A 22,609-nucleotide genomic window follows, 5' to 3' on the forward strand; every position below is an offset into this window, starting at 1 on the left:
ACTGACACTATAGAACACATTTCATTGACGCTATAAATTATCACTGATCGGAACTATTCACTGACTCACCTCACTTCACTGATACAACAGTTCAAATAAGACAAATAATTACACCCTTATGCATACTTATAAACAGAACTACATCTGGTAATCATTTCTAATCTAAGGCCCTCTTACACGCCATTTTTAAATAATTTACAATTCAAACCAAGGAAGTAATTCGTCAGGCTAAATAAATACATGTCACCTTAAAAAATTAAATATTAAATGTCACGTTAATTTTAATTTGCACTTTATACACAACTTTTTAAGTTATTCTTGAATCTCCTTAAGGAAGGACAGCCCTCAAAGACCGCTGCAGGTAGGTCATTCCAATCATTTATAGTTCTATTTAAAAATGAGAATTTACCTACATCCGTTTTCTGTTTCCTACATTTGATTTTAAAATCATGATCGTTCCTACCATAGTACGTTGGCTTTTCTAACCGAGCCGTTATGTCTACCCATGCTTCCTGACCTAGATTATGAAGATATGAAATATAACATTAACTCATTTTCGAAAAAATGTGATGTATCTGGTTTTGCAACTACACGCCTCATATAAGTAATAAAAATAAGTAGATCAGCTTTATGGAATAATTCTGTGGCTTTCGGGTAAAGGGGTACAGGCCTAAGTCACTTTTTGTCCAGGTGGAATTTTGTTCCCCAGATGAACACACAAGTTAAATTATACAAGTGGGTGTGGAAAAAATCAAAGAATACTAGCAGTTGATGTGTTTTATTTGTGTAGGAAATTATTTGTAATAAGCGTTCCAAGTTTAATTTTCATTTATCTCCGAACTCATTTTTATGACTTATGTCCCTTTACCCAAACACCACAGAATTGATACTTAATAATGAATCGCGTGTATATTAGTAAATTTATTTCATCTCTCACTTTCATTCGAACACGAAATAACGCAAATCGAATCAGGCATCAGTCCCGTGTGTGGTGTGGGAGGATTTAGAAGATTCAATGGCTACAGATATGGTCTTGCCTTCTCTTCAGCTTTCAGGTCACTCACTCTCTGAATGGAATATAGTCTGCGTAAAAAATATGTCAAAAGAAACCTTAACCACTGCTCAAAAAATAATCGTCATTAATTTACGTTCCTCTAGCTGTAGCTATGGTAACTACAGACAACTGACGATCTCTTACCTTTTCCAATTGTTTGTACATTTTTCTGAGTTCTTCCTGTTTGCCTAGCAGTTCCTTCTCCTTCGTGTTCACAACTCCCATCCCATCAGATTCCTTGTTCTTCCCCGCTCCTTTGTCCTCCTTCCCTGTTCCCAAGTCGATTGAGGATATCCCGTCCTGCACCTCATTGAGGTTCTTCACCTCCTCAACGAGTGGCAGGACTTCCTCCTCCAGGGTCTTGACTAGATCCTTCAGCTCAGCAATTGAAACAATATTTGTCATCCTGCAGAGCCCAAACAAAAAATACGACTCCATAACAACCATTAATTTTCCTTAAATATAATTTGTATTCTCTTGTGACCTTGCAGTGAAACGTAATCCTAGTTCATATTGGCTTCAGGCTGTAATGAATGTGCAAAGAATGAGTTGGATTGTGGCTGTGAAGGACGCAGCTTCCTTGCAAGAGCTTGCCTTCGCTCAAATACAGCTTCAGCTGTGCACAACTTGTACTCATCTGCATGCCTAGGTACTTTAGCCTATTAGTTTCAGAATATAACGGTGACATGGTTAGATTAGATTCCTTCCCATGCATAAGTGGGTAGCCACAAACAGATCTAAATTCTTATTCCGTAGGCTTGTATTTAATGATGTTTATTAACTACCTTACAAATACTGAACAATTTTTCTTACGTTCGGAGCAGAGATGGCCTACTGTTTTCTCACAAACATAACATCGTCCTACAACACGATTTAATGACAGCATTGCCAACTCATCGTGACATAAACACGCTAGATGACTAAAACAAACTATTATGTTAAGTTATGCTTCCCTGCCGATCAATTTAAAACGTTTATAAAAAATTGAAGAGAATACGAAATGCATTATTGCATATCGACTTTAAGTAGGCTAATATTTATGTTAGAAAAATAGGGTGAACAATTTCTGACCAGAAAAATACTGGAGACTTGGTCATGATCAATTTAGACCAATTTTTTGTGGTGTGAAGCCGGGATTCGTTGATGAAGTAGTTTATATTAAATAATATAAAACGATATATTTAACTACCACCTCTGATTGAGGTTCTGCCTGATATGTAGGCTGCATCTATTATCAGGCAATACGTCTCACTTGACGATATGTGTCAGAGGAAGAACAATTGTTTGTGTGCATCTGAAGTCTGATTAATGTAATATGTAGCTAGTCGGCGATGTATGCAATGGAGGGGGAAATGAACTGGCCAACCTACCCCATTATCTCCTGGCTTAGTTAACACATGGCTGATGTCTTATGGTGTAACGTATGAGGTTCCAACTTATCAATTTAATTATTATATGTTACAAATATGAGTAAGGCCTCAAGATTGAGTACAACAATATTTAAAATATGCCCGTTCCTTAGCTTCAATTAACTTGCATTTGTTAACAGGATTCCGCAAAACATTTAATTTCTTATCTTGCTATGCAAACTGAAAAAATAACTCTTTACAGACGTACAATTACTTGCATAGTTACACTAAATACTACACACACTGGTTATCAAAGTGGGGGTCGTGACACACTGTGGGTCGTGTAAAGAGCTGAGGGGGTCGTGAAAAGATTTACAAAATAAAACAAAAATGTCTTATTAAATCCATTTAGAAACATAAAGAAAAAAAAACGTTAAAAATGAAAATAAAAAATTGCTAGTAATTATAAATTAAAAAAAAACAATTAATGTTATAAATGTGTCTGCGCTAGAGAATATATCTTCTCAAATCTGAACTCTATATTCAAAAGCTGTCACCATTTTCAATTTTTCACTTTTGGTTTGGTGGCAATCATAGACTAAGAACTTATTTGTCTTGCAAATGTTATAACAAATTAAGAAATGCTTTTCCAAACTCGAGGGATTCTTGAATTTGTTTGATCCAGAATTAGTCAAATAATAGGACAATATTGAATTTTGAAAGCATTCAGGATATGAAATTTTCCATTAAATGGTTTCATATGAGCTTCATTTTCGTATGACATGGAGGCAAATATTTAACTAAATAAATAGATTTTTGCCAAACAGTTACACAAAATATGCAATATTTCAGACTATAAACATTTCTTCAATATTTATGGACAAGCGTCACTCTAAATATGCTAGATTTAATCTTGATTAATCGACCTCCAGCAGCCCAGCCTCTGACAAATTTCCCTGTACACAGCGTTGGTGGAGGAGGCAATGTTCGGAGGGGTTCCTTCTCTGCACACCGGGTTCGACTCCGAGGCAGGCCGGTTATTAACACACAACAGACGGCTGATACAGTGAGCCGATTAGCATCTACCTTCCGTGACGTCATTCTTCAACTGCTCAAATAGCGGGAATGTAGAGCATGTTTGGAGGAATAAATGTATGAATATGTAGAAGGTTTAGTTCACAGCTCAGTGTTTCCATGGTAACTGAAATTAAAAAGAAAATACATTCTCGGAGCTGAAATATTTTATGCTTCCGAAGTGTCCTGCTTAGAGATCGAGAGTGGCTTTGTGACTTGGTGCTTCTATTTTCGGAGCTGGAGAAATGGGAGAAGCAGGAATTCCAGCCGCCATTCTTTATCAGTTCCACACTGTTGTTAGCCTATATGAAGAAGAAGAAGAAGAAGAAGAAGAAGCTGTTGTTACACAGCCAGAACTTACCTGTGAATTGAAAATGAAGTTATGTTAACACTGAGCGAAACGAAGAACGGTGCTACCAACAGTGACGGAGTTCTGGTCAATTCCGAACACAATCGTCCACAGACTTTGTACACGGCGAGAAAAGTGAAGAAGTTCGAACCAAAAACCACTTGGTTGAAATCGAGAATGAGTAGTGATGCAGCCCTGCTTCTGAGGAGTTATATAGTGCCTTATCTACCGGTTAACAAACAGCCAGATAAAGCTGTCAGACAGCTTACACAAGCATGAAATATTGGATCATACAAGTGGCGTTTGAACACAGCAAATAGGAGAAAGGATTATTATTATGATTAATAATATTATTAAATAAAGTTGCAATGTAACGCTAAGATAACGTAATGACCTTCATTTTAAAATAAATATTAATAAGATATCAGTAGAGATAAATCACGTGACTGGTACCACAAGTCAAGAACTTGTTATCGTGTCCAGAGCGAATGCCAGGAAATTATGTGTATTGCAGATATGGAATTCGATGTCAACAACAACAATGGTCAAACCCACACCATAACTCAGAGATACAAACTCAGATCAGATCGTTCCCCCTCAGATGACTCATACATGTTTCCGTAACTAATCTACATTCCGTTTTCAATACTAATATTTTATAATTTAATTCACAGAGATAGATTCCCATACATTTGGAAATGACTGCAACTACAGGTAGGATTTTGGGAGACGATTTATGACTACAGAGTTTTCAACGTTGAAAGATCGTCTCACGGCTGTATTATTATTATTATTATTATTATTATTATTAGGCCCTATTATTATTATTATTATTATTATTATTATTATTATTATTATTATTATTAACCCGCCAATGAACGTGGACAACAGAGACCGCCGTAAGTGGACGTTTAACTGACGTAATCTATTAGATGTTGCAACGCTGCTTTCTTAGTCGCGTGTCTAGTTGTGTAACAACAACCATTGCTTCGGTAGCATACTCTCTTATTGCACCCCTTCCCCTGTTTTCTCCTAACGAACATACAATAGGAAAGAGTTTCAAAGGTGTAGGCCTTATTGTTTATTTATTATTCATGTTAAATACATGTATTCAATTCCCTTTCACATCTCACATAGGCTATAAACAAGTTGTAGTAATAATATAAAACACAACTATATCTGCCTCAGCTAAAATTTCCACATTCGACTCCCGTCCAGGGATATAGAAACTCCCCAGCCCGCACAGAAACAAGACAAATGAGCAACTCATCCCGCACGCTGATGCAGTGAAGAGGGATAAAATGCGCAATTTGGCCGACATGGCATTCTAGAATATACGCGGACTCCTCCGCAGCCCAATGCCAGACTTACACGTGGAAAATAAACAATATGGCGGACTATGTTACTTTTATTGCAGATAATAACACTGGAACGTCGTCACTGTGCTACAAGCAGGATGCGGGTTCGAACCCCGCCGAAGACGACGAATTTTAAATGCTATGGAATCCGCAGCATGGCTTCATCGGGAGGCAAGTAAAGCTGTGCTCCCCTGTCGTAGATTACAGCACGTGACAGAACCCTGTTCTAGATACAGGGCTGCAGACTACATTATTGTAGGATATGCCAGGCGGCGCTGAATTTCGACTGTGAATATAAGCATTTGTTATTTTGTATATACAACAGATATGTACGCCTTTATATACTGAATTATAAGGAACATAAACAATTAGGATCACTGGAAGACTTATGAATAGAATTCGTTGCATTGCCACACGCAGCATGCAATCAGGTTGCCGATGTACGGTAGTATAGAGGAGGTGAGAGACCGCCCGGTCTCGTAGTATAAGCAGTTCATGTTAAGAGATGTGACCGGTCCAAATAGAGCAGCTACGCTAATGTGTACCTATGTAAGCACTTGATTTTTTATTACCGTGGTTGGAATAGTCAAAGCTTAACATTTGTTCAGTGCAAACAAGAATTCAATCAAACAAGCTACAGTGAGAGTGTTGCTGTTCCAAATAATTACCCCTGGAATACCCTTACCCCCGCAGCCAGTCTTGACCCGTTGGGGAACGTGGTTGGATGCTGTTAATTATTATGCAGAAGATTACGGCAAAATAATGGAGGTAATTGATGAATTGGATAGCACAGACAGTTCCGCTGTTGCAGCTGTAAAATCATTGCCTTCTGAAGAGCTATTGGAAGATAATTTGTTCATTGATTCTGATTTTAAAATCGTGTCCAAAAGCATCACCCTGTTAGAATCGTCTAAACTACAACTCTCAGAAGCCCTTAATATAGTAGATGAAGTATCACAAACCGTTATCCAAAATAACAATTCACTAATTTCAGAAAAAGTGAAATGTAAGTTGAGAAACATTATTGCAAAAAATTCTGCCTATTAACAACTTCGTATTATAAATGATGTACTATCAGGTCACGCCAAGACGTCTGAAGTTGGTGTACTAAAAAGTAGTGACTTTCCGTTCTTCAAATATGCACCTATGACATCGTGTGATGTCGAATGTACATTTTCCCAATATAAAAACTGTTTAAGTGACCATCGGAGGAGGTTCACTTTGCAGTCGCTCAAAATGTACGTAACTCTTTACTGCAATGCACATATTCAAGGATGATGTGAGTATATTACATTAAATTTTAAGAGTTAATATATCTTACTACAAAATAATTGTGTATTTATATGTTTAGACATTTCTTACTTCAATGATCATTAATTATATTTCTTGAATGCAGGATACAGGTTTTATTGTAACCGCAGTATACTGCTCAGTGTTTACATCAGAGGCATACTCCATCCGTTGCACCCCCCTTCTCATACAGTCTATACCGCGCGCGTAGTAAACCTTACAATTCTCGTGGCAATTCCACGAAGTCTACTTATGAGCAAAGCTCGTATTTCGGTGTTGTTCCATCTAGCCCCTAGGGCCTAGAAAAGTAAATGCACAGAGATGTATTTTAAAAATTAACAACAATGGAATAAAATAAAAATTACAAAAAAATATTTATAGCATCTATATATAAGTATTTAAATAGATCTAGAACTTATACGCGGATATGTATTTTTTTATTAAATTTAATACGAGAAAATGTTGAGAATTCGAGGTGAACTTTCGTTTGGCCTATGCTATTCCTGGTTACCATCACCGGTATTTTATACGTTCAACACGATGTGAAAAATACTGAAAGATTATAGCAGAATTGATTTCTGTGTTTATTGTTATTCATTGTATTCTCGGAGTTTCATTCAGGAGTTGGAGCCAACTGTCATACCCTTATTCCTGGTTACCAGCACCGGTATTTTATACGTTCAACACGATGTGAAAAATACTGAAAGATTATAGCAGAAATGATTTCTGTGTTTATTGTTATTCATTGTATTCTCAGAGTTTCATTCAGGAGTTGGAGCCAACTGTCATACCCTTATTCCTGGTTACCAGCACCGGTATTTTATACGTTCAACACGATGTGAAAAATACTGAAAGAATATAGCAGAATTGATTTCTGTGTTTATTGTTATGCATTGTATTCTCAGAGTTTCATTCAGGAGTTGGAGCCAACTGTCATACCCTTATTCCTGGTTACCAGCACCGGTATTTTATACGTTCAACACAATGTGAAATATACTGAACTATTAAAGCGAATTGAACTAATAAAATAGAAACAATTGTAACAATCACACTACACGAATCCTCTTTTTGTCTGTTTCAAAACATTACAACAACGAATTTAGAATCAGAATCAGTTTCAAGTCAGCACTGAACGTGTTGTTTCGTGTTTTATGTGTTCATTGATCTATTTGTTTAGCGTTAGTTTAATTAAGCCCTAATCTGTTTCATAGTACAGGTTTTGGTTCATTGTTTATCAGTCTAAGTATTGTTAATATTCAGTGCGTAACAATTTCCAAGATCATACATTTCTTCAAAGGAAAAAGACAAAATATAGAATATAACGGTAGCGACCAAAGAACTTTAGGCCTATATAAAACATAGCCTATCGTTTACTTCCTTTTTATCAGAGTTGGTAATTTTCTAATCGATTACTTATTACACAACTTCACAATAATTAGGGGCTAACATTTAAAACAGTGGTGTCGATGAAGGGGAAATAGAAATGCCCAGGCTTCCCCCACCAGTACTTCCCAGGTACCGTACCTGCTCTGATCTGACGAGCTATGCTACAAGGAATGGCTTCAGTGGCGGACACTCAATGTCATGTACGAATCGTAATAATGTTTACAAACTTTATGTGTATTTGTAGTACGTAAATGTAATACAACAATATTAAGACTATAGCATATCAATACAATTATTCTGTTTTCTCCGGTGGTGATATGGGGGTCTTTGCAGCTGCGAGCCGGTCAATATCGGGCTGTAATTTACTAACACTTACACGCAATGTTGCAACTAGGTTAGAATCACTTATCCTCGATCTTCTGTTGTTCTTATTGTTATTCATAACTGAGAAGAACTGCTCGCAAACATGGGTTTCTTCAAACATGTCTAACATACGAGAGGCGAGATTCTTCAGATTAGGATACAAATATTTATCAATTAGTCTCCATAATTCTATCCCTAGTTTTCCACTGCTTCGTATCCGTGTATTATTCTGCATGTCAATGATCTCTAGCTGACAGTTCAGTGGAGCTTCTTTGGTTTGACTGCAAATGGATTTTCAAATATTATTATTTCCACATTCATTTCATTGATGTCATGAAACCTGATTTCAAACTCAGAAAAAATCATTTCCAGAACAGGTTGGTATTTCGTAATAAATTAACCTTTTGGTTTACTAATGATTGAAGATGATGTAATTCTGCCTTCTGCAGCTGATGCAACCATAGCTTCAGTTTACCCATAAAGGACCTACTGGCATCTGCCTTATCCACGATGGAGCGGTTTTTCCCTTGTAGAGCTCTATTTAACCGAATTAAATGATCACACAAATCCATTAAGAAGGCAAGATCCAAACTCCACTCGCTTCGGATATTTCAGGGATGGCAATATTGTGTCCCTTTAAGAAGGAGTCTACTTCCGCACGGATATTGTAGAAGCGACGAAGCATATGACCCCTGCTTAGCCACCGGACTTGGGAGTAGTAAGTTAAATCGTCATAATCACAACATATGTCGTGTAAATATTCTTGAAATTGTCGATGCCGCAGTGAATTAGCTTTAATTAAATTAAGAGCTTTTACCACTACTGACATTACGTTCGCTGAATTTGCTGATTTTGAACCTAGTGCTTCTCTGTGAATAATACAGTGTACAATTTTGACAGAATTTCTAGATATCCCTATTTCATTCAGAAATAATCCACGAGAGTGACCTATCATAGAGGGTGCTCCGTCCGTTGTTAATGATACCAATTTCTCCCACGATTGTTCATACTTGCAGGCAGCCATGTGCAGTGCCTCAAAAATATCTTCACCTGACGTGTGTCCCTTTATGAGTACTAGATCCAGGAATTCTTCAAATACATTTAATTCATTGTCTACCTAAAATATATAGCTAATTGTGCTGTACGCTTAATATCAGTGCACTCGTGTAAGGCTAATGCGTACCACGTAAGACCTTTTATCATATATCTTAATTGGTCTTCTATGTCGGAGTTGATTTCTGCTATTCTGGACACTATACTATCGTTCTTCCTAGGCTAAGTATTTTAAATGAATTAATCATAATGGGACAAATCTCCTCTGCTACGGTTTCAAATAAGCCTTTTGCGAATTCTCCATCTGAAAAGGGCTTGGTGTTTTCAGCTATCAGTTTCGCAACTCTATAGCTAGCACGCAGAATATTGACGGGTGAAATTTGCTGCTGGTCACGTGTTTTGCTACTATAGAAAGTCTTGTTTAGTTCATGGAGTTTTCTTTTCCATTGTGTACCTGACAGACTAGTACCATATTCTTGGTAATGGCTACTCCTGAAATTTATGTTGATATTGTACCTTGATAGTACATTCAACGTTTTAGAACATATTAAAAACATGGTTTATCTTCATGAAGCTCAAAAAAGAATTCTTCCTCCCACTCGACGCGAAACAGAGCACTGGACATGTTCAAGCAACGCCACAGGTTGTTATTATACCAGGTGCAATGATGCACGACGTGATTGACAGGCTATAGTCCGCGACTGCTGGCAGGTCCCCTGCTTACGTCACATTTCGTGGAGGGGGTGAACAGAGGGGAAAGCACCGTCGTGCGCTAAACGGCATGACTGATTTAAAATAATGTTTCAAAATAATCTACGTCCAAAGTCTAATAGGACTTGCTATATATTTAATTTGTTTCCATAATTCGAATTTTTTATGGAAATTGTAGGGCTACATGACAAAATTATGCCCCCCTCCCCACAAAACAAATTACATCTACACCGCCGGTAGGCCCTAGGTCTATTTCATAGACATGACTGAATTCGTAATTAAAATATAACAGTGCTTGTATGCGTGTCCAGTGATTTAATATGGAAACATCCTAAGCAAGGATGGCACTTTATGGCAAACACAAGACTTACTAGCCTACATGATAAAAATGATGGAAGACATCTTGTAAGAAATGAAAGAATAGAAATAGAAATATAACTAAAAACTTTAGGTAACATATTAGAAACATTGGGTCACTGGGTGAAAAGGAACTGAAGATATCGGATGATAGACGACATCAAGATATATGGATCATATGCGGAGACTAAGAGGAAGGCAGAAAATAGGAAAGATTGGAGAATGCTGGGTTTGCAGTCAAAGAACTGCCCCTACACAGAAAACTATTACGTAAATGCCTGATTTTTTTGACAAATCAACTTTAGTCCTGGATCGGACTTGTGAATTTATTTCCCCCAGTACGTCCAGGGGTGTCAAGAACGCCTTACTGCGACGCCTGGTTCCCAGATATTGACGGTTAAGAAAACATTGGGGTCATGGTGCCCATTTTCGAGTAGCCTTAATGGGTGGTTGGAGCGCCAACCGTATTGGAGACTTCATTATGAAGAAGGGACAGATATAATATGGACAATCCGTCGCTATTTCTTGATTTAATTTTTATCAATTGTCTACAGACAAATTTTGAAGGATATCCGAACATTTCCGGAGTCTTCGAAGCTAATCCACTGAGAGTTGAGTTGAACCCTTGGTGTTATGGATAGGGATCAAGGACCCGTTTGTCTGCGTCCATGCAGATCCTTCTAGCCGGAGGTATTTCCGTACAAATGCTGGCGGAGGAAAAATGTAAAATCCTTGCCGCTTTTTGGGTTGATATCAACTTTCCGCGGGGATCGGAATTTTGTGAATTTCTTTGCCCAGAGTGCTTTTATATTGTCCACCGCTGTGAAGTAACAGTATGTGTGACAATGAAACTAGCAGGCACGAGTTCAAATCCAGGATGAGACAAGTTACCTGGTTGAGGATCTTTCTCACGTTTTCTTCAATCCGCTAAGCACAAACGATCGCTGATTTTATGAACCCTGCTATGTGGCAGTACAGAAAATAATTTTCCTTGATGAAGAAACAATTAATTAAATGTCAATAGGACTACACTGAACCTTTATGATGGCATTTGTGTTCAGCATAGTCACCAACGTTTTCTACCAAATTATTTCATATTCTTATGTAGGCTCATTGGTTATTTTTAATTAATTTTTTCTCTTCTGAAAAATTATGTAGTGTCTGTCACATAGCAGGTTTGATAAAATCAACGACGAAATGCTGGGTAACGTTCGGCGTGCATCTGGCTGGCATTATCACCTTCATCTCATTCAGACGCTAGGTAACCATAGCAATTGTAAACCGCCGTAAATTAAACCGATTAATACAGTCAACTACTGTTTTACAGCAGCTTTTAATAAGCTATATATTACGTGTATATTTTTGTTAATAACATGTTAGTTTAAACGCGATTTCTTCAATTTTTTTAATCGTTTATACGCCCTTTTCCTCAACACATTATGCACTTCTGCGTGAAATGTTTACCACATAATTCAGTTAACACTGTCATGTTGTAGATTCACCTTTATTCAATTTTCTTATGTCCTAAATTGTTGAACTTTATTTAAAAAAAAGTCTGAAAATTTGTAAAAAAAATCATATTTTTCTAGTCAATATTTACAAATCTAAACAACTTTCCATTTTGAAAGCCAATTCTTCAGGGAACTGTTCCCGTTTTCGTTCATGGTCTGGGACTTCGGTTAAGTTCAGATTTAAACTTCACATGACACAGCATAATCGTCCTGTCCACCATAACCTACCATCTCCTGACTTAGTTGCCTCATGAGTGATGCTTTATTGCTTTCACTCATAAGCTTCAAACGTCCCTTCGAACTGCTGACTAAACATACATAGGCCTGGACTAACGTAACTCCGCCTTCCAAGGATACATCCTGCCTTCACATGCGTAAGATGGGTTATCTAACTTTAAGGCGCCCTGAATAATTCCGCTCTGAATGACGTTGGTACTAGATCAGGACGCGGGGCTGACTGTCAGACACATGAAAACGGTTTCACGTAGCAACCAGGCCAGCCGCAAAGGAAATGCAGGACTGAAGCATTTCTGTTCAGCATAACAATTGCTCGTTTGATTATACACCGAGGAACGAAAAAGAATTTTTGTTTGTCTCAGAAACAAAAATATGTGATTCTGATAGGATTTTTTAAAGTATGTTTGAGAATAAGGCTTATGAAAAAATTTGGGGATAAGAGGGATAAAGTTACAGCAGAATAGAGAAAGGTATGCAAAGCAGAAATACGTGCATTGTAATCTTCAAACAAAATAATTAGGTGGGATATGATAAGGCCTGGATTAATATTGCTGAGGATAAGGACTGATGGCGGGCTTATGTGAGGTCTACAATGAACCTCCGGGTTGTTTAAAAGCTATTTGTAAGTACTCTACACGCCGTCTGTTGTCGCTGCTGTTGTCTGTTTCCCTAAATTTTTAACGGAATTCTTCATACTGATTATGCGGAAACTCAACGTCACGAAATTGCACAAGCAAGCCCTTGAAAGTAAGTAAGTAGGCCTTCCGATTTAATCCAGCCTCTTATATGAACATCTTTCGTTGGTCGTCGTCTTCCTCTCTCCGCTTGTGGTCTTATGCAGACGTGGTACGCTGCGACTGAAAATAAGGAAGCCACAACCACTGGAAGGGGCTGGTGGAAGGACGGTGTGTTGGGCTGTGCAGTGGCGGACTGTAGACTGTAGGATGTTCTGTTTATAAGTATCTTTTAAATAATAAACATGTTCAACACGATTTATAGCATTATAGCAAGTAAGCGAACTCTTTAGTGAGATATCATAGAACAGAAGTTACAGGCGTACCACATTGCAAACTGGAAGTTTACCTCAAAAACATACGTAGGCTATAGGAAGTTGCCATGTCTAACATAGGCCTAATATTTTGCGAACAGGCTAACTTGTTGCAGAACAAAGCTTCTTCAAAACCGTCATTTTTCAATCCCAGATTTATTCTCGTGTTAGTCAGGACTACACCGATTGACAGTGGAAGTTGGGGGGAGGGGGACACACGGAAGAAGCTGATGTCCGTACCGCATACTGACGTCGGCAGTGGAGGTGAATGGAAACAGCCTGTATCAGGCTCAATTACGTCTGATGTTAATTATGTAAACTATGTACGATCACTGAATAGCCAACAATATCTCAGGGGTGTTCAATGTTCTGTATTATAAATGTAAATGTTTGATTCCGTAGACAGGGATGTACAGGGAAACGCCGTTTACTACTGATAGGGCTTTGTTAGGCCTAGTAGATAAGTTATTCTCTTCCGATATCAGGAGATATAAATTCTAACTTCACGCTTACCCCCTTCACAATATGGCGGTCACAAAGTACAGGGCGGTAAACCGAGTTTCAGTCTTTAAAGTTATCAGTGGCGTATTTTATGGACGTAATTAATACAAGTTTTGTAGGGGAGGATGTCGAGTTCGTGTAGAAACAGTGATGCCAACGGAAATGTTTTCTTCTCATATTGCGAATAAATATAGGCATAAAAATTAGCCGCAGTATTGATGTGCGTGTGAGGAACAGGAGCAGTAACGGCAGTCAGTGGCGTATCAAGATCATCGGACAGGGCGACGCGACATACTTACTGTGCTTGAAATAGTCCAGATGAGATGCTGAAGGATCAGTGGCGTATCAGAATAACAACAATCCTGTATGCTTTAGACAAACAGTGATACCAACATAAACAATTTTAACATATTTTATTTGGATATTTTGTACAGAATTTGAACAATAATTATAAAGACAATCGACTATTGATTACAGTAATAATAATAATAATAATAATAATAATAATAATAATAATAATAATAATAATAATAATAATATTCACAAGGTATCAGTGGCGTGTCAAGCTCCAATCACAACAAAGCCACACAACACGAGAGTAACGCCAGCCTAGAGCAATGAAGTAACAGCATTACACGCAGAGCAGTGATGCCAACACAACACATTCCCGCTGGTTACTGTGGTATAATGGTATTGCTGTCGTGTTGGCAGCACTGCGCCTGCTCAGTCCTGCAGCATGGCCGCCACTTCTGTGTACCCCCACTGACGCGCCAGGTCCAGGGCCGTCTCTCCCCACATATCCCTCGCCCCCCGCTCAGCGCCATGCTGCAACAGCAGCTGCACCACTGGGGCGTGGCCACACCATGCTGCCCAGTGCAGTGCAGTCCGCTGGACTGCATCATCAGGCTCGTTGGGCCGCGCCCCAGCTGCCAGCAGCAGCTCACACACTGCAGGGCGCCCACTGGCTGCAGCCACATGCAGAGCAGTGCTGTCAGATGGTCCGTCCTTAACATCCGGCCGCGCCCCGGCAGCCAGCAGCGCCCTGCACGCATCCTGGCGGCCTTCACGTGCAGCCAGCCACAAGGGCGTGCGGCCATCATGATCCTCGGCGTTCACCAGGCTGCCTGCATCCAGGAGCAGCTGCACCCTGTGTGTGTCCCCCCGCTCCGCTGCCCGGTGTAGCTCAGTCCTGCCTTGGCTGTCCTTCTGCTCCAGGTTGGGCCCGACCTCAGCCGCAGCTCTGAGCTTCTGCAGCAGACAAAACAATCTGGTCAGAGGAAGCTCAGTCAGCTAGGTGACGGTTCACTAGGCTGAGTGAAGCTGATGGCAGTAGTAGTGACAGTAGCCATAACTACAGTAATGTCAGTAGTAGTGACAGTAGCTATAACTACAGTAATGTCAGTAGTAGTGACAGTAGCCATAACTACAGTAATGTCAGTAGTAGTGACAGTAGCCATAACTACAGTATTGTCAGTAGTAGTGACAGTAGCCATAACTACAGTAATGTCAGTAGTAGTGACAGTAGCCATAACTACAGTAATGTCAGTAGTAGTGACAGTAGCCATAACTACAGTAATGTCAGTAGTAGTGACAGTAGCCATAACTACAGTAATGTCAGTAGTAGTGACAGTAGCCATAACTACAGTAATGTCAGTAGTAGTGACAGTAGCCATAACTACAGTAATGCCAGTAGTAGTGACAGTAGCCATAACTACAGTAATGCCAGTAGTAGTGACAGTAGCCATAACTACAGTAATGTCAGTAGTAGTGACAGTAGCCATAACTACAGTAATGTCAGTAGTAGTGACAGTAGCCATAACTACAGTAATGTCAGTAGTAGTGACAGTAGCCATAACTACAGTAATGTCAGTAGTAGTGACAGTAGCCATAACTACAGTAATGTCAGTAGTAGTGACAGTAGCCATAACTACAGTAATGTCAGTAGTAGTGACAGTAGCCATAACTACAGTATTGTCAGTAGTAGTGACAGTAGCCATAACTACAGTAATGTCAGTAGTAGTGACAGTAGCCATAACTACAGTAATGTCAGTAGTAGTGACAGTAGCCATAACTACAGTAATGTCAGTAGTAGTGACAGTAGCCATAACTACAGTAATGTCAGTAGTAGTGACAGTAGCCATAACTACAGTAATGTCAGTAGTAGTGACAGTAGCCATAACTACAGTAATGCCAGTAGTAGTGACAGTAGCCATAACTACAGTAATGCCAGTAGTAGTGACAGTAGCCATAACTACAGTAATGTCAGTAGTAGTGACAGTAGCCATAACTACAGTAATGTCAGTAGTAGTGACAGTAGCCATAACTACAGTAATGTCAGTAGTAGTGACAGTAGCCATAACTACAGTAATGTCAGTAGTAGTGACAGTAGCCATGACTAAAGTAATGTCAGTAGTAGTGACAGTAGCCATAACTACAGTAATGTCAGTAGTATCCTATTAGTAGTAGTAGTGATAGTGGTAGCAGTTCTAATCTGAAAACTCAAATTAAGTTTGCTCTCCAACTGCAGCTGGTCGCAATCTCTGTTGTAACAGATTGTATCAATCATTGCTCAGTAACTGTAACCATGGCAACAGCTCACACTTACTGCTGTCTTCTGGCGCTCCGCTTGCAGTTCGTCCGCCATTTTCTTCAGTTCCTCCCCCTTCGCTTGCAGTTCTTCTCGCAGAGCCCGCAGTGCTTCCTCCTTACTCTGCAATTAAAAACAAATCTGGTTGAGAAGAACCTCAGATGCTGATAACTGGAGTAGAAACATGACTATGATGATGATGACGATGATTTTATAATACTAATAGTATTATAACTAATATTCCTTTTATCATTACTAAAAAAAGGAAAGACTGAATGGAGCTCGCAAAATCCCTCGTAAAAGGTTAAAGATAAAAGAGAAGATGGAAACGATTCGATAAAAGAACTGAAATGGGAAACTTTGGAGAACAGACGTAGGAAAAGTGGAATAACGTCACTGTATAGAGCACATCTAGGTCAGAAAGCAAGGGCAGACATAACGGCTCGGTTAGAGAACACAACGTACTATAGTAGCATTCTTATTGTGTTGTGTATAACTTATAACTGTATTAAGTATTGTAGGGGAGAGTTGCCTAAATTGTACCATCGTCTTGAAAATTAGTTCCTTGATAAGTGTTGTCATCTACGTCACACATTGTGAACTACATCTACAAATATGTCATTTTATGAGAGACGAAGGCTGTGGGTTGTGAAGTGAGAAAACTTGGTTTAGGTAGTTTCAATCTAGTTTCTGCGCTACCTGGCTACAACAATTACTTCCGAAAGCTAAGTGGAAGTCCACAATGCTGTATATTATTTAAAACTACATTTATATATTGTAACTGTCATTAAGTTACAGACTTCTGTTAGGAACCGTTAAGCAGCAAGAATTTAACAAAGAAAACATGGCGAGGTTGCGTATTTTGTACCGGCTTCAGTTTGCTATAATGTACCGGTACAATATAGGGAACTTTCATTATAAATGTATGAAATTATAGTGACGTATCCTAATTTAAATCAGCAATTATAATTTATTAACTTCTAATCATTCTAATATGAATATAATACTATAATTTTTGTTTTAGGAAATAAAACACATTCAATTCTGAATTTAAAATAGTCATGTCAGACGTTCATTACAAATAATAAAAATTACTGTGACAAAATAGCATAAACACAATAAATTATGCATTTAGAATTTAATCGAATAATTTCCACATTTCATGTTCTGGCGTTTTTAAGTTTCTTCCTTTGTAACAAATTATAATTGCATTTTACATTAATTCCAGAATGGCAAAAATCTTGCTGTTGCTGCATATATGAATGGCGATCATGCAATAAATGAATGTGCCCGAATGTACAATGTGCCCAAGCCTACAATACTAAAACATGCGAAAAACAAAAACGTAAATGCTATTGGAGATGTTAAATCGTTTGGAAGAACCGCAGTATTTTCGGCAGAAATTGAAAATGAACTTGAAAATCACATTCTAAAGTTTGAATAAATGATATTTGGATTAACTCCAACCGATGTTAGGAAACTTGCTTTTGATGTAGCTCAGAGAAATGGACTGCCACTTAATTTCAATCGTGAGAAGGACCAAGCATTGAAGAAATGGTATTATGCACAGCCTATCTGAAGAGGCATCCCAAATTGTGTAGGCAGACAGAGGCAACATCCATGGCTCGAGCGAAAGAGTACAACAAGGAACGTGTCTATGAATTCTTCGATCTGCTGGAAAACAGTGAAAGATACAAATTGGAATCCACGAGAATTTTCAATGTGGACGAAAGTGGCCTCCCCAGAGTAAAGAAGAAGACACAGAAAATCGTAGCGAGGAAAGGCAAGGAAGAAGTGGGTGTGATATCGAGCGGAAAAAGGAGTGAATGCAACGATGTGCCAGTGCATCTGGTCAATATGCTCCTCCCACGAATATGATCTATCTGTTGGTGCTCCACAAGTCATTTTTATTACTGTTTCAGAAACTGGCTACATCAACTCTGAATTGTTCGTCAAATGGATGCAACAATTCATTTCCTCCGTCCATCCTCCCAAAGAAAGGCCAGTATTGCTATTGCTTGATGGACACACCATCCTCAGCAAGAACTTTGATGCCCTGGTGTATGTGGCACAATTTAGGAAACCAGTTGCCTAATTTGTACTCATTGCAGACATTTAGAAAACTGAACGTCATGACTTTATGTTAACTTGAAGTAAACTTTTCTTTTTAGGAAAATTCTCCCAACATACCAGGAATTAAGATGTCGCTATTGAAATGATTCAACATTTGTCAGTTAAAATTAGACAAAATAAAATGTGTAAAATGGTACAAATAAGGCAACTCTCCCCTATAATTGTGTTGTGTATTGTATAATTGTATTGTAAATTGTAATTTTATTGTGTATTGTTTATATTGTGTATACCACTGCCACTGGGTGCTGCCCACTTGCAGTGTAAATAAATACATACGTACAAACTGTAACCATGGTAACAGCTCACACTTACTTCTTCCAGCTGGCGCCTCATCTCCCGCCCAGCCTCCAGTTCTTGTCTCAGCTTCCCCAGCTGATCCTGGTAACTCTGTAATATAAACAATTCTGCATTAGAGAAAGCTCAGCTGGTTAGGTGACAGTCTGACTTGAAGCAGCAGGTTTCATGAAGAAATCAAGCTGATGGCCGGTATACAGCATCAGGAAATGACACAGCAGCTACCAATGTTTGGATAAAGGCTTTCAGATAAAACTTCTCATCAGTCTATTATTTTCCCTAAAGAGTTAAATAAATATGATGAGTCCTCAAATAAACTGAATATCCGCAGGAAGTTGATCTTCATTTTCATGATGAAGTTTTAAGAAATGGGCCACAGAACAAATCGTAATTTGTATTTTCATGGTAAGCCCAAAAATAAATGGACCGCGGATCACCTAACTACCAGAACATAATTCAGTCTTTCATAAGCCCTAAAAGAGATCCGCTGTTGGTCATCTAGACCAGTGTGCATCAAACGTTGTGAAGATGCCCACTTTTTGGGGAGACTTTTCATTGCAACCTCCTCTTCCCTCACTACCGTATATGTACCTCCCTCAAAAAAAAAAAAAAAAAAAAAAAAATCCCTATACAATTGGGAAAAAAAAATATGATTTTACTGAAAATCAGTCGATAGCGGCCACTTTGTAAAGTATCGTACCTGCGAGATGAGAAACCAGAATATGCTAACCTACTTTCCAATGTACTCTATTTTGCTTCTTAGACGTGCCTTCCTTATTGGCATATCTTTCAAACACTTTCACTAAGTTTTCGTCAAATACGACATAAATGTCTGTTAATAAGCCATTGTTGTTTTATTTTATGATCCATCCCTCTGCTCTTTACATGACAACCCAAGGCGTCGCGACCCATACTTTGAGAACCACTGGTCTAGACCTGCCGCCCTGATGTGTAATCCACATTTTCATGATTACATTTCTCCTCATAAAATCAACTCTAAACTAGTCACTGTCCTTGGACTCCTGTTACTTAAGTATGATTTATATGTTGTTGCGTTTAATGTAACTTCCTAGCTTCTTCTGTCGCACCTTGATGCTTTACCAGAATGAATATCTGGCTGGAAAATACGCTGGCTCATAAACATTTACACGGTCCTATCTCCTCTTTTATTTCTTAACTGTTTATAACAGTGGAATATTTTAATAACAGCTCTCACATACTTTTCTCTAGCAGGAATTGTCAACTATTTCTTTTCATGTTAAACTTGGGGGACATAAACTTTGCTTTTTAAGGAACCAGTATAGAAAGACCCAATTGCACAGGACAAGGACAACACTTCATGCCACACTTGCTTCTTAGACAAAGGCCATACCACTGCAAATGCCTGCACTGAAGGCAGATGTATTCGCCAGTTGTTCAGAGATTCATTCCGTGAAGTCCTGACATCCCATTTCGTTGGAAGCTGCTAGTAAAATCAACCGGCTTATCGCTTTCACTGAGCATTAATGTTGCACACGTTCAACTTGTCATTGAGTGTGTTTTAGTCAATGGGAATTCAAAATAAGACGCTAGTGAAATAAATAAGCAGCTTCATTAGAAAATATAGCCAGTAAATTGGCCGGAGAATAAGGAAGTTTGTTCAAAGCAAATACAAGCACTGCCATATAAATCACACTTCAGCTAGCCCCTCACCTAACCCACTCAAACCTCCTCACTGTCCTCGGCCTCCTGTCACTTAGCTATCGCCATTTTCGTCTTTAAGATATTGCCAGTAATATTACTGTCACTACATTGTGATATAAAATGCAGTACTCCTATTTATCATTCAATTAAGTGCCTATTTGAACACAACTTAGCGTCTGCATATCTGCCTATTTTAAAGTTTTTCGTGCTTACTGCTCCAACCTTCACTGTACCCTCAACTGCCCAATTACTGTATCTGTAACCATGGTAACAGCTCATCACTTACTTTTTCCTGCTGGAGCCGCAACTGGTGCTCTCCTTCATATTTCTGCCTCAGTTCTGCTTTCTCCTGTAAACACAAAGGAATCAGGTTCAGACGTAGCCCAGTCAGTAAGGTGGCAGTACGATGAGAAACAGAATAACTCACAACCAACTACTGAATGTATTGTACTAAACAACACGACATTTCTAATTCTATGTTTCGCATTATATACATGGCTACAAATTTGTCTTAAATATTTTTCAATTTTCCTCATAACCCATTTTGTGAATGTCTGGTAGTAGCAAATAGTTCTGTGGAATAAAACATTAACTGTGATCTAATATAAGTTGTTCAGTAGTAACTGTAAATATGGCAACAGCGGAACTCTTACCCTTTCCGATTCTTCTTTCACCTTTTCCAGTTCAGCCTGTGTTTCTCTTAATTCCCTCTCTCTCAGCTTCAATTCCTCCTTCAGCTCCTCAATGCTGTTGCTGCTCCCTACTTTTTCCTCTTCCTTCCTTGCCTCCAGGCCATGCAGGGACCGCGAGTCCAACCTCTGCTTGAGGACCCTTACTTCCTCTATGAGAGGAAGCAGCAGTCTAACTTGTCCCTCCAGGGTCTTCACTCGCTGCTTGAGGTCGGGGATAGGATTCGGTTTTGCCATTCTGCACACCAGAAAGCAAGAAAACAGTGAAACCTACAAATTCTATTCACAGGTCACTTCCATTAACACGTACTCCAATGATCTCACAGAAACTGCAATGAATGAGTGCAATGCAGCTTTCAACATCATTTCCATCAAGTACTTCGGCTTGCTCAAATAAGTTAGCAAGTTCGTAAAAATTTGTTCTCAAAATATTGGATTAGAAAAATAATACAGCTTCGCTGACTGACAAATACCAATGTTTATCCTCAGAATATCACGGAAGTGGAGAAGATTAGATACATTTCCACTTTTAGATGAATCGCTTCTAGGTTACTTTAACATTTACTACTCATTTTCTTTATTTGCAATTCAGTACAAACTTGACATAATTATAGAGAGTTGCAACAAATTTCATGACCGCGGAAAACAACAATTGCTCATTTACACATGTTGCACTGTCAGCAGTGTTGGAACAATACCATAATCAGCACGGCCTGACGTTGGTAACATTTTACTTTTAATCTAAGAATCTGCAGACTTTGTTGATAAGTACAGAAATCCTAATGATTGATTTCTAGTTGTAAGACTCACAGTTTTTCAGATCAATGTCGTCACTTTTGGACTGTTTCGTTTTTAGGCTAATTTTTTCAATTTTGGTAGTACATTCTTGGCCATTTTTGCGACTTTTGATACTACTTTCAATTTTTGTTTTCACTTAAATTTAATATAATTGAATTTTATTTTATTTTGTAGTTCACTTGCCGTCCTCATTTACAGCAAGGGTAGGATGGAATATATTTTTCATGGAAGAGCAATTCAAGAACAGACGATAAGCTTGAATCCTTGAACAGTCCCAAGGATTTAGAGAGAGAAAACTGTACAAATCAATCACCTGTTTCTTATTTTACAAATAGAATGCCCACAAACTTCATAAAGTATCAGGACATTCCAGGATTCTGTAAATTCTGTTCAGATAACGATATTCTCCATTGCATGATGAGTTTTATTTCCACACTCCTCATCTTAGCAACAAATAGCAAACTTGCTATCGAGAATGAAGTTAAAAAGAAATTATCAGCACAGTCAGTAACATTACCACAAACTGTAACAAGTCACAGTAACTCATCAGAATTTTTCAAAGAATTGTGCGATGTTCTAGATTCATTGGATATTCCTCTTGGAAATTAAATAACACAAAACTGACGGCAATTGTGCAATGCAACAGCGGACAATCAATTCTTAGTAATTCACATATCATCTTCATAATCCATAACATAGACTGGTTGTTCATGATACAGCATGCTGTACTTGTGCAAGAGCACAGCCATTCGGCTACCCAATCATTCACAGAATAGAAGTGATA

The 22,609-nt window shown here is 38.5% G+C and overlaps 4 protein-coding genes across 6 annotated transcripts in view; 1 reads left to right on the forward strand and 3 right to left on the reverse strand.

The window, feature by feature from the left end:
- LOC138713563 (uncharacterized) overlaps positions 1-4,312 on the reverse strand; it is a 29,078-nt gene extending 24,766 nt beyond the window's left edge. The window contains exons 1-2 of the mRNA XM_069845740.1: positions 3,839-4,312; positions 1,199-1,460 (exon numbers count right to left, since the gene is read on the reverse strand). Of these exons, the coding sequence (XP_069701841.1) occupies positions 1,199-1,459 (261 nt within the window). The 5' untranslated portion in view covers position 1,460; positions 3,839-4,312. The remainder of the gene's footprint in view (positions 1-1,198; positions 1,461-3,838) is intronic.
- LOC138713499 (golgin subfamily A member 6-like protein 24) overlaps positions 1-22,609 on the reverse strand; it is a 588,053-nt gene that overhangs the window by 549,063 nt on the left and 16,381 nt on the right. The gene's annotated exons all lie outside the window — the stretch shown is intronic.
- The window catches only part of LOC138713674 (26S proteasome non-ATPase regulatory subunit 10-like), a 340,028-nt gene that overhangs the window by 134,479 nt on the left and 182,940 nt on the right, over positions 1-22,609 (forward strand). The window lies entirely within an intron of this gene.
- The window catches only part of LOC138713597 (ankyrin repeat domain-containing protein 23-like), a 35,000-nt gene continuing 26,428 nt past the window's right edge, over positions 14,038-22,609 (reverse strand). Inside the window, exons 3-7 of one of the 2 annotated variants that reach the window (XM_069845794.1) lie at positions 20,992-21,265; positions 20,625-20,687; positions 18,674-18,748; positions 16,247-16,351; positions 14,038-14,889 (exon numbers count right to left, since the gene is read on the reverse strand). In XM_069845794.1, coding sequence (XP_069701895.1) covers positions 14,365-14,889; positions 16,247-16,351; positions 18,674-18,748; positions 20,625-20,687; positions 20,992-21,265 — 1,042 coding nt within the window. In that variant the 3' untranslated portion in view covers positions 14,038-14,364. The remainder of the gene's footprint in view (positions 14,890-16,246; positions 16,352-18,673; positions 18,749-20,624; positions 20,688-20,991; positions 21,266-22,609) is intronic. The other variant, XM_069845805.1, reaches the window with a different exon arrangement.

This window comes from Periplaneta americana, chromosome 2 (genome assembly GCF_040183065.1).
Source record: "Periplaneta americana isolate PAMFEO1 chromosome 2, P.americana_PAMFEO1_priV1, whole genome shotgun sequence".
NCBI lineage: Eukaryota > Metazoa > Arthropoda > Insecta > Blattodea > Blattidae > Periplaneta > Periplaneta americana.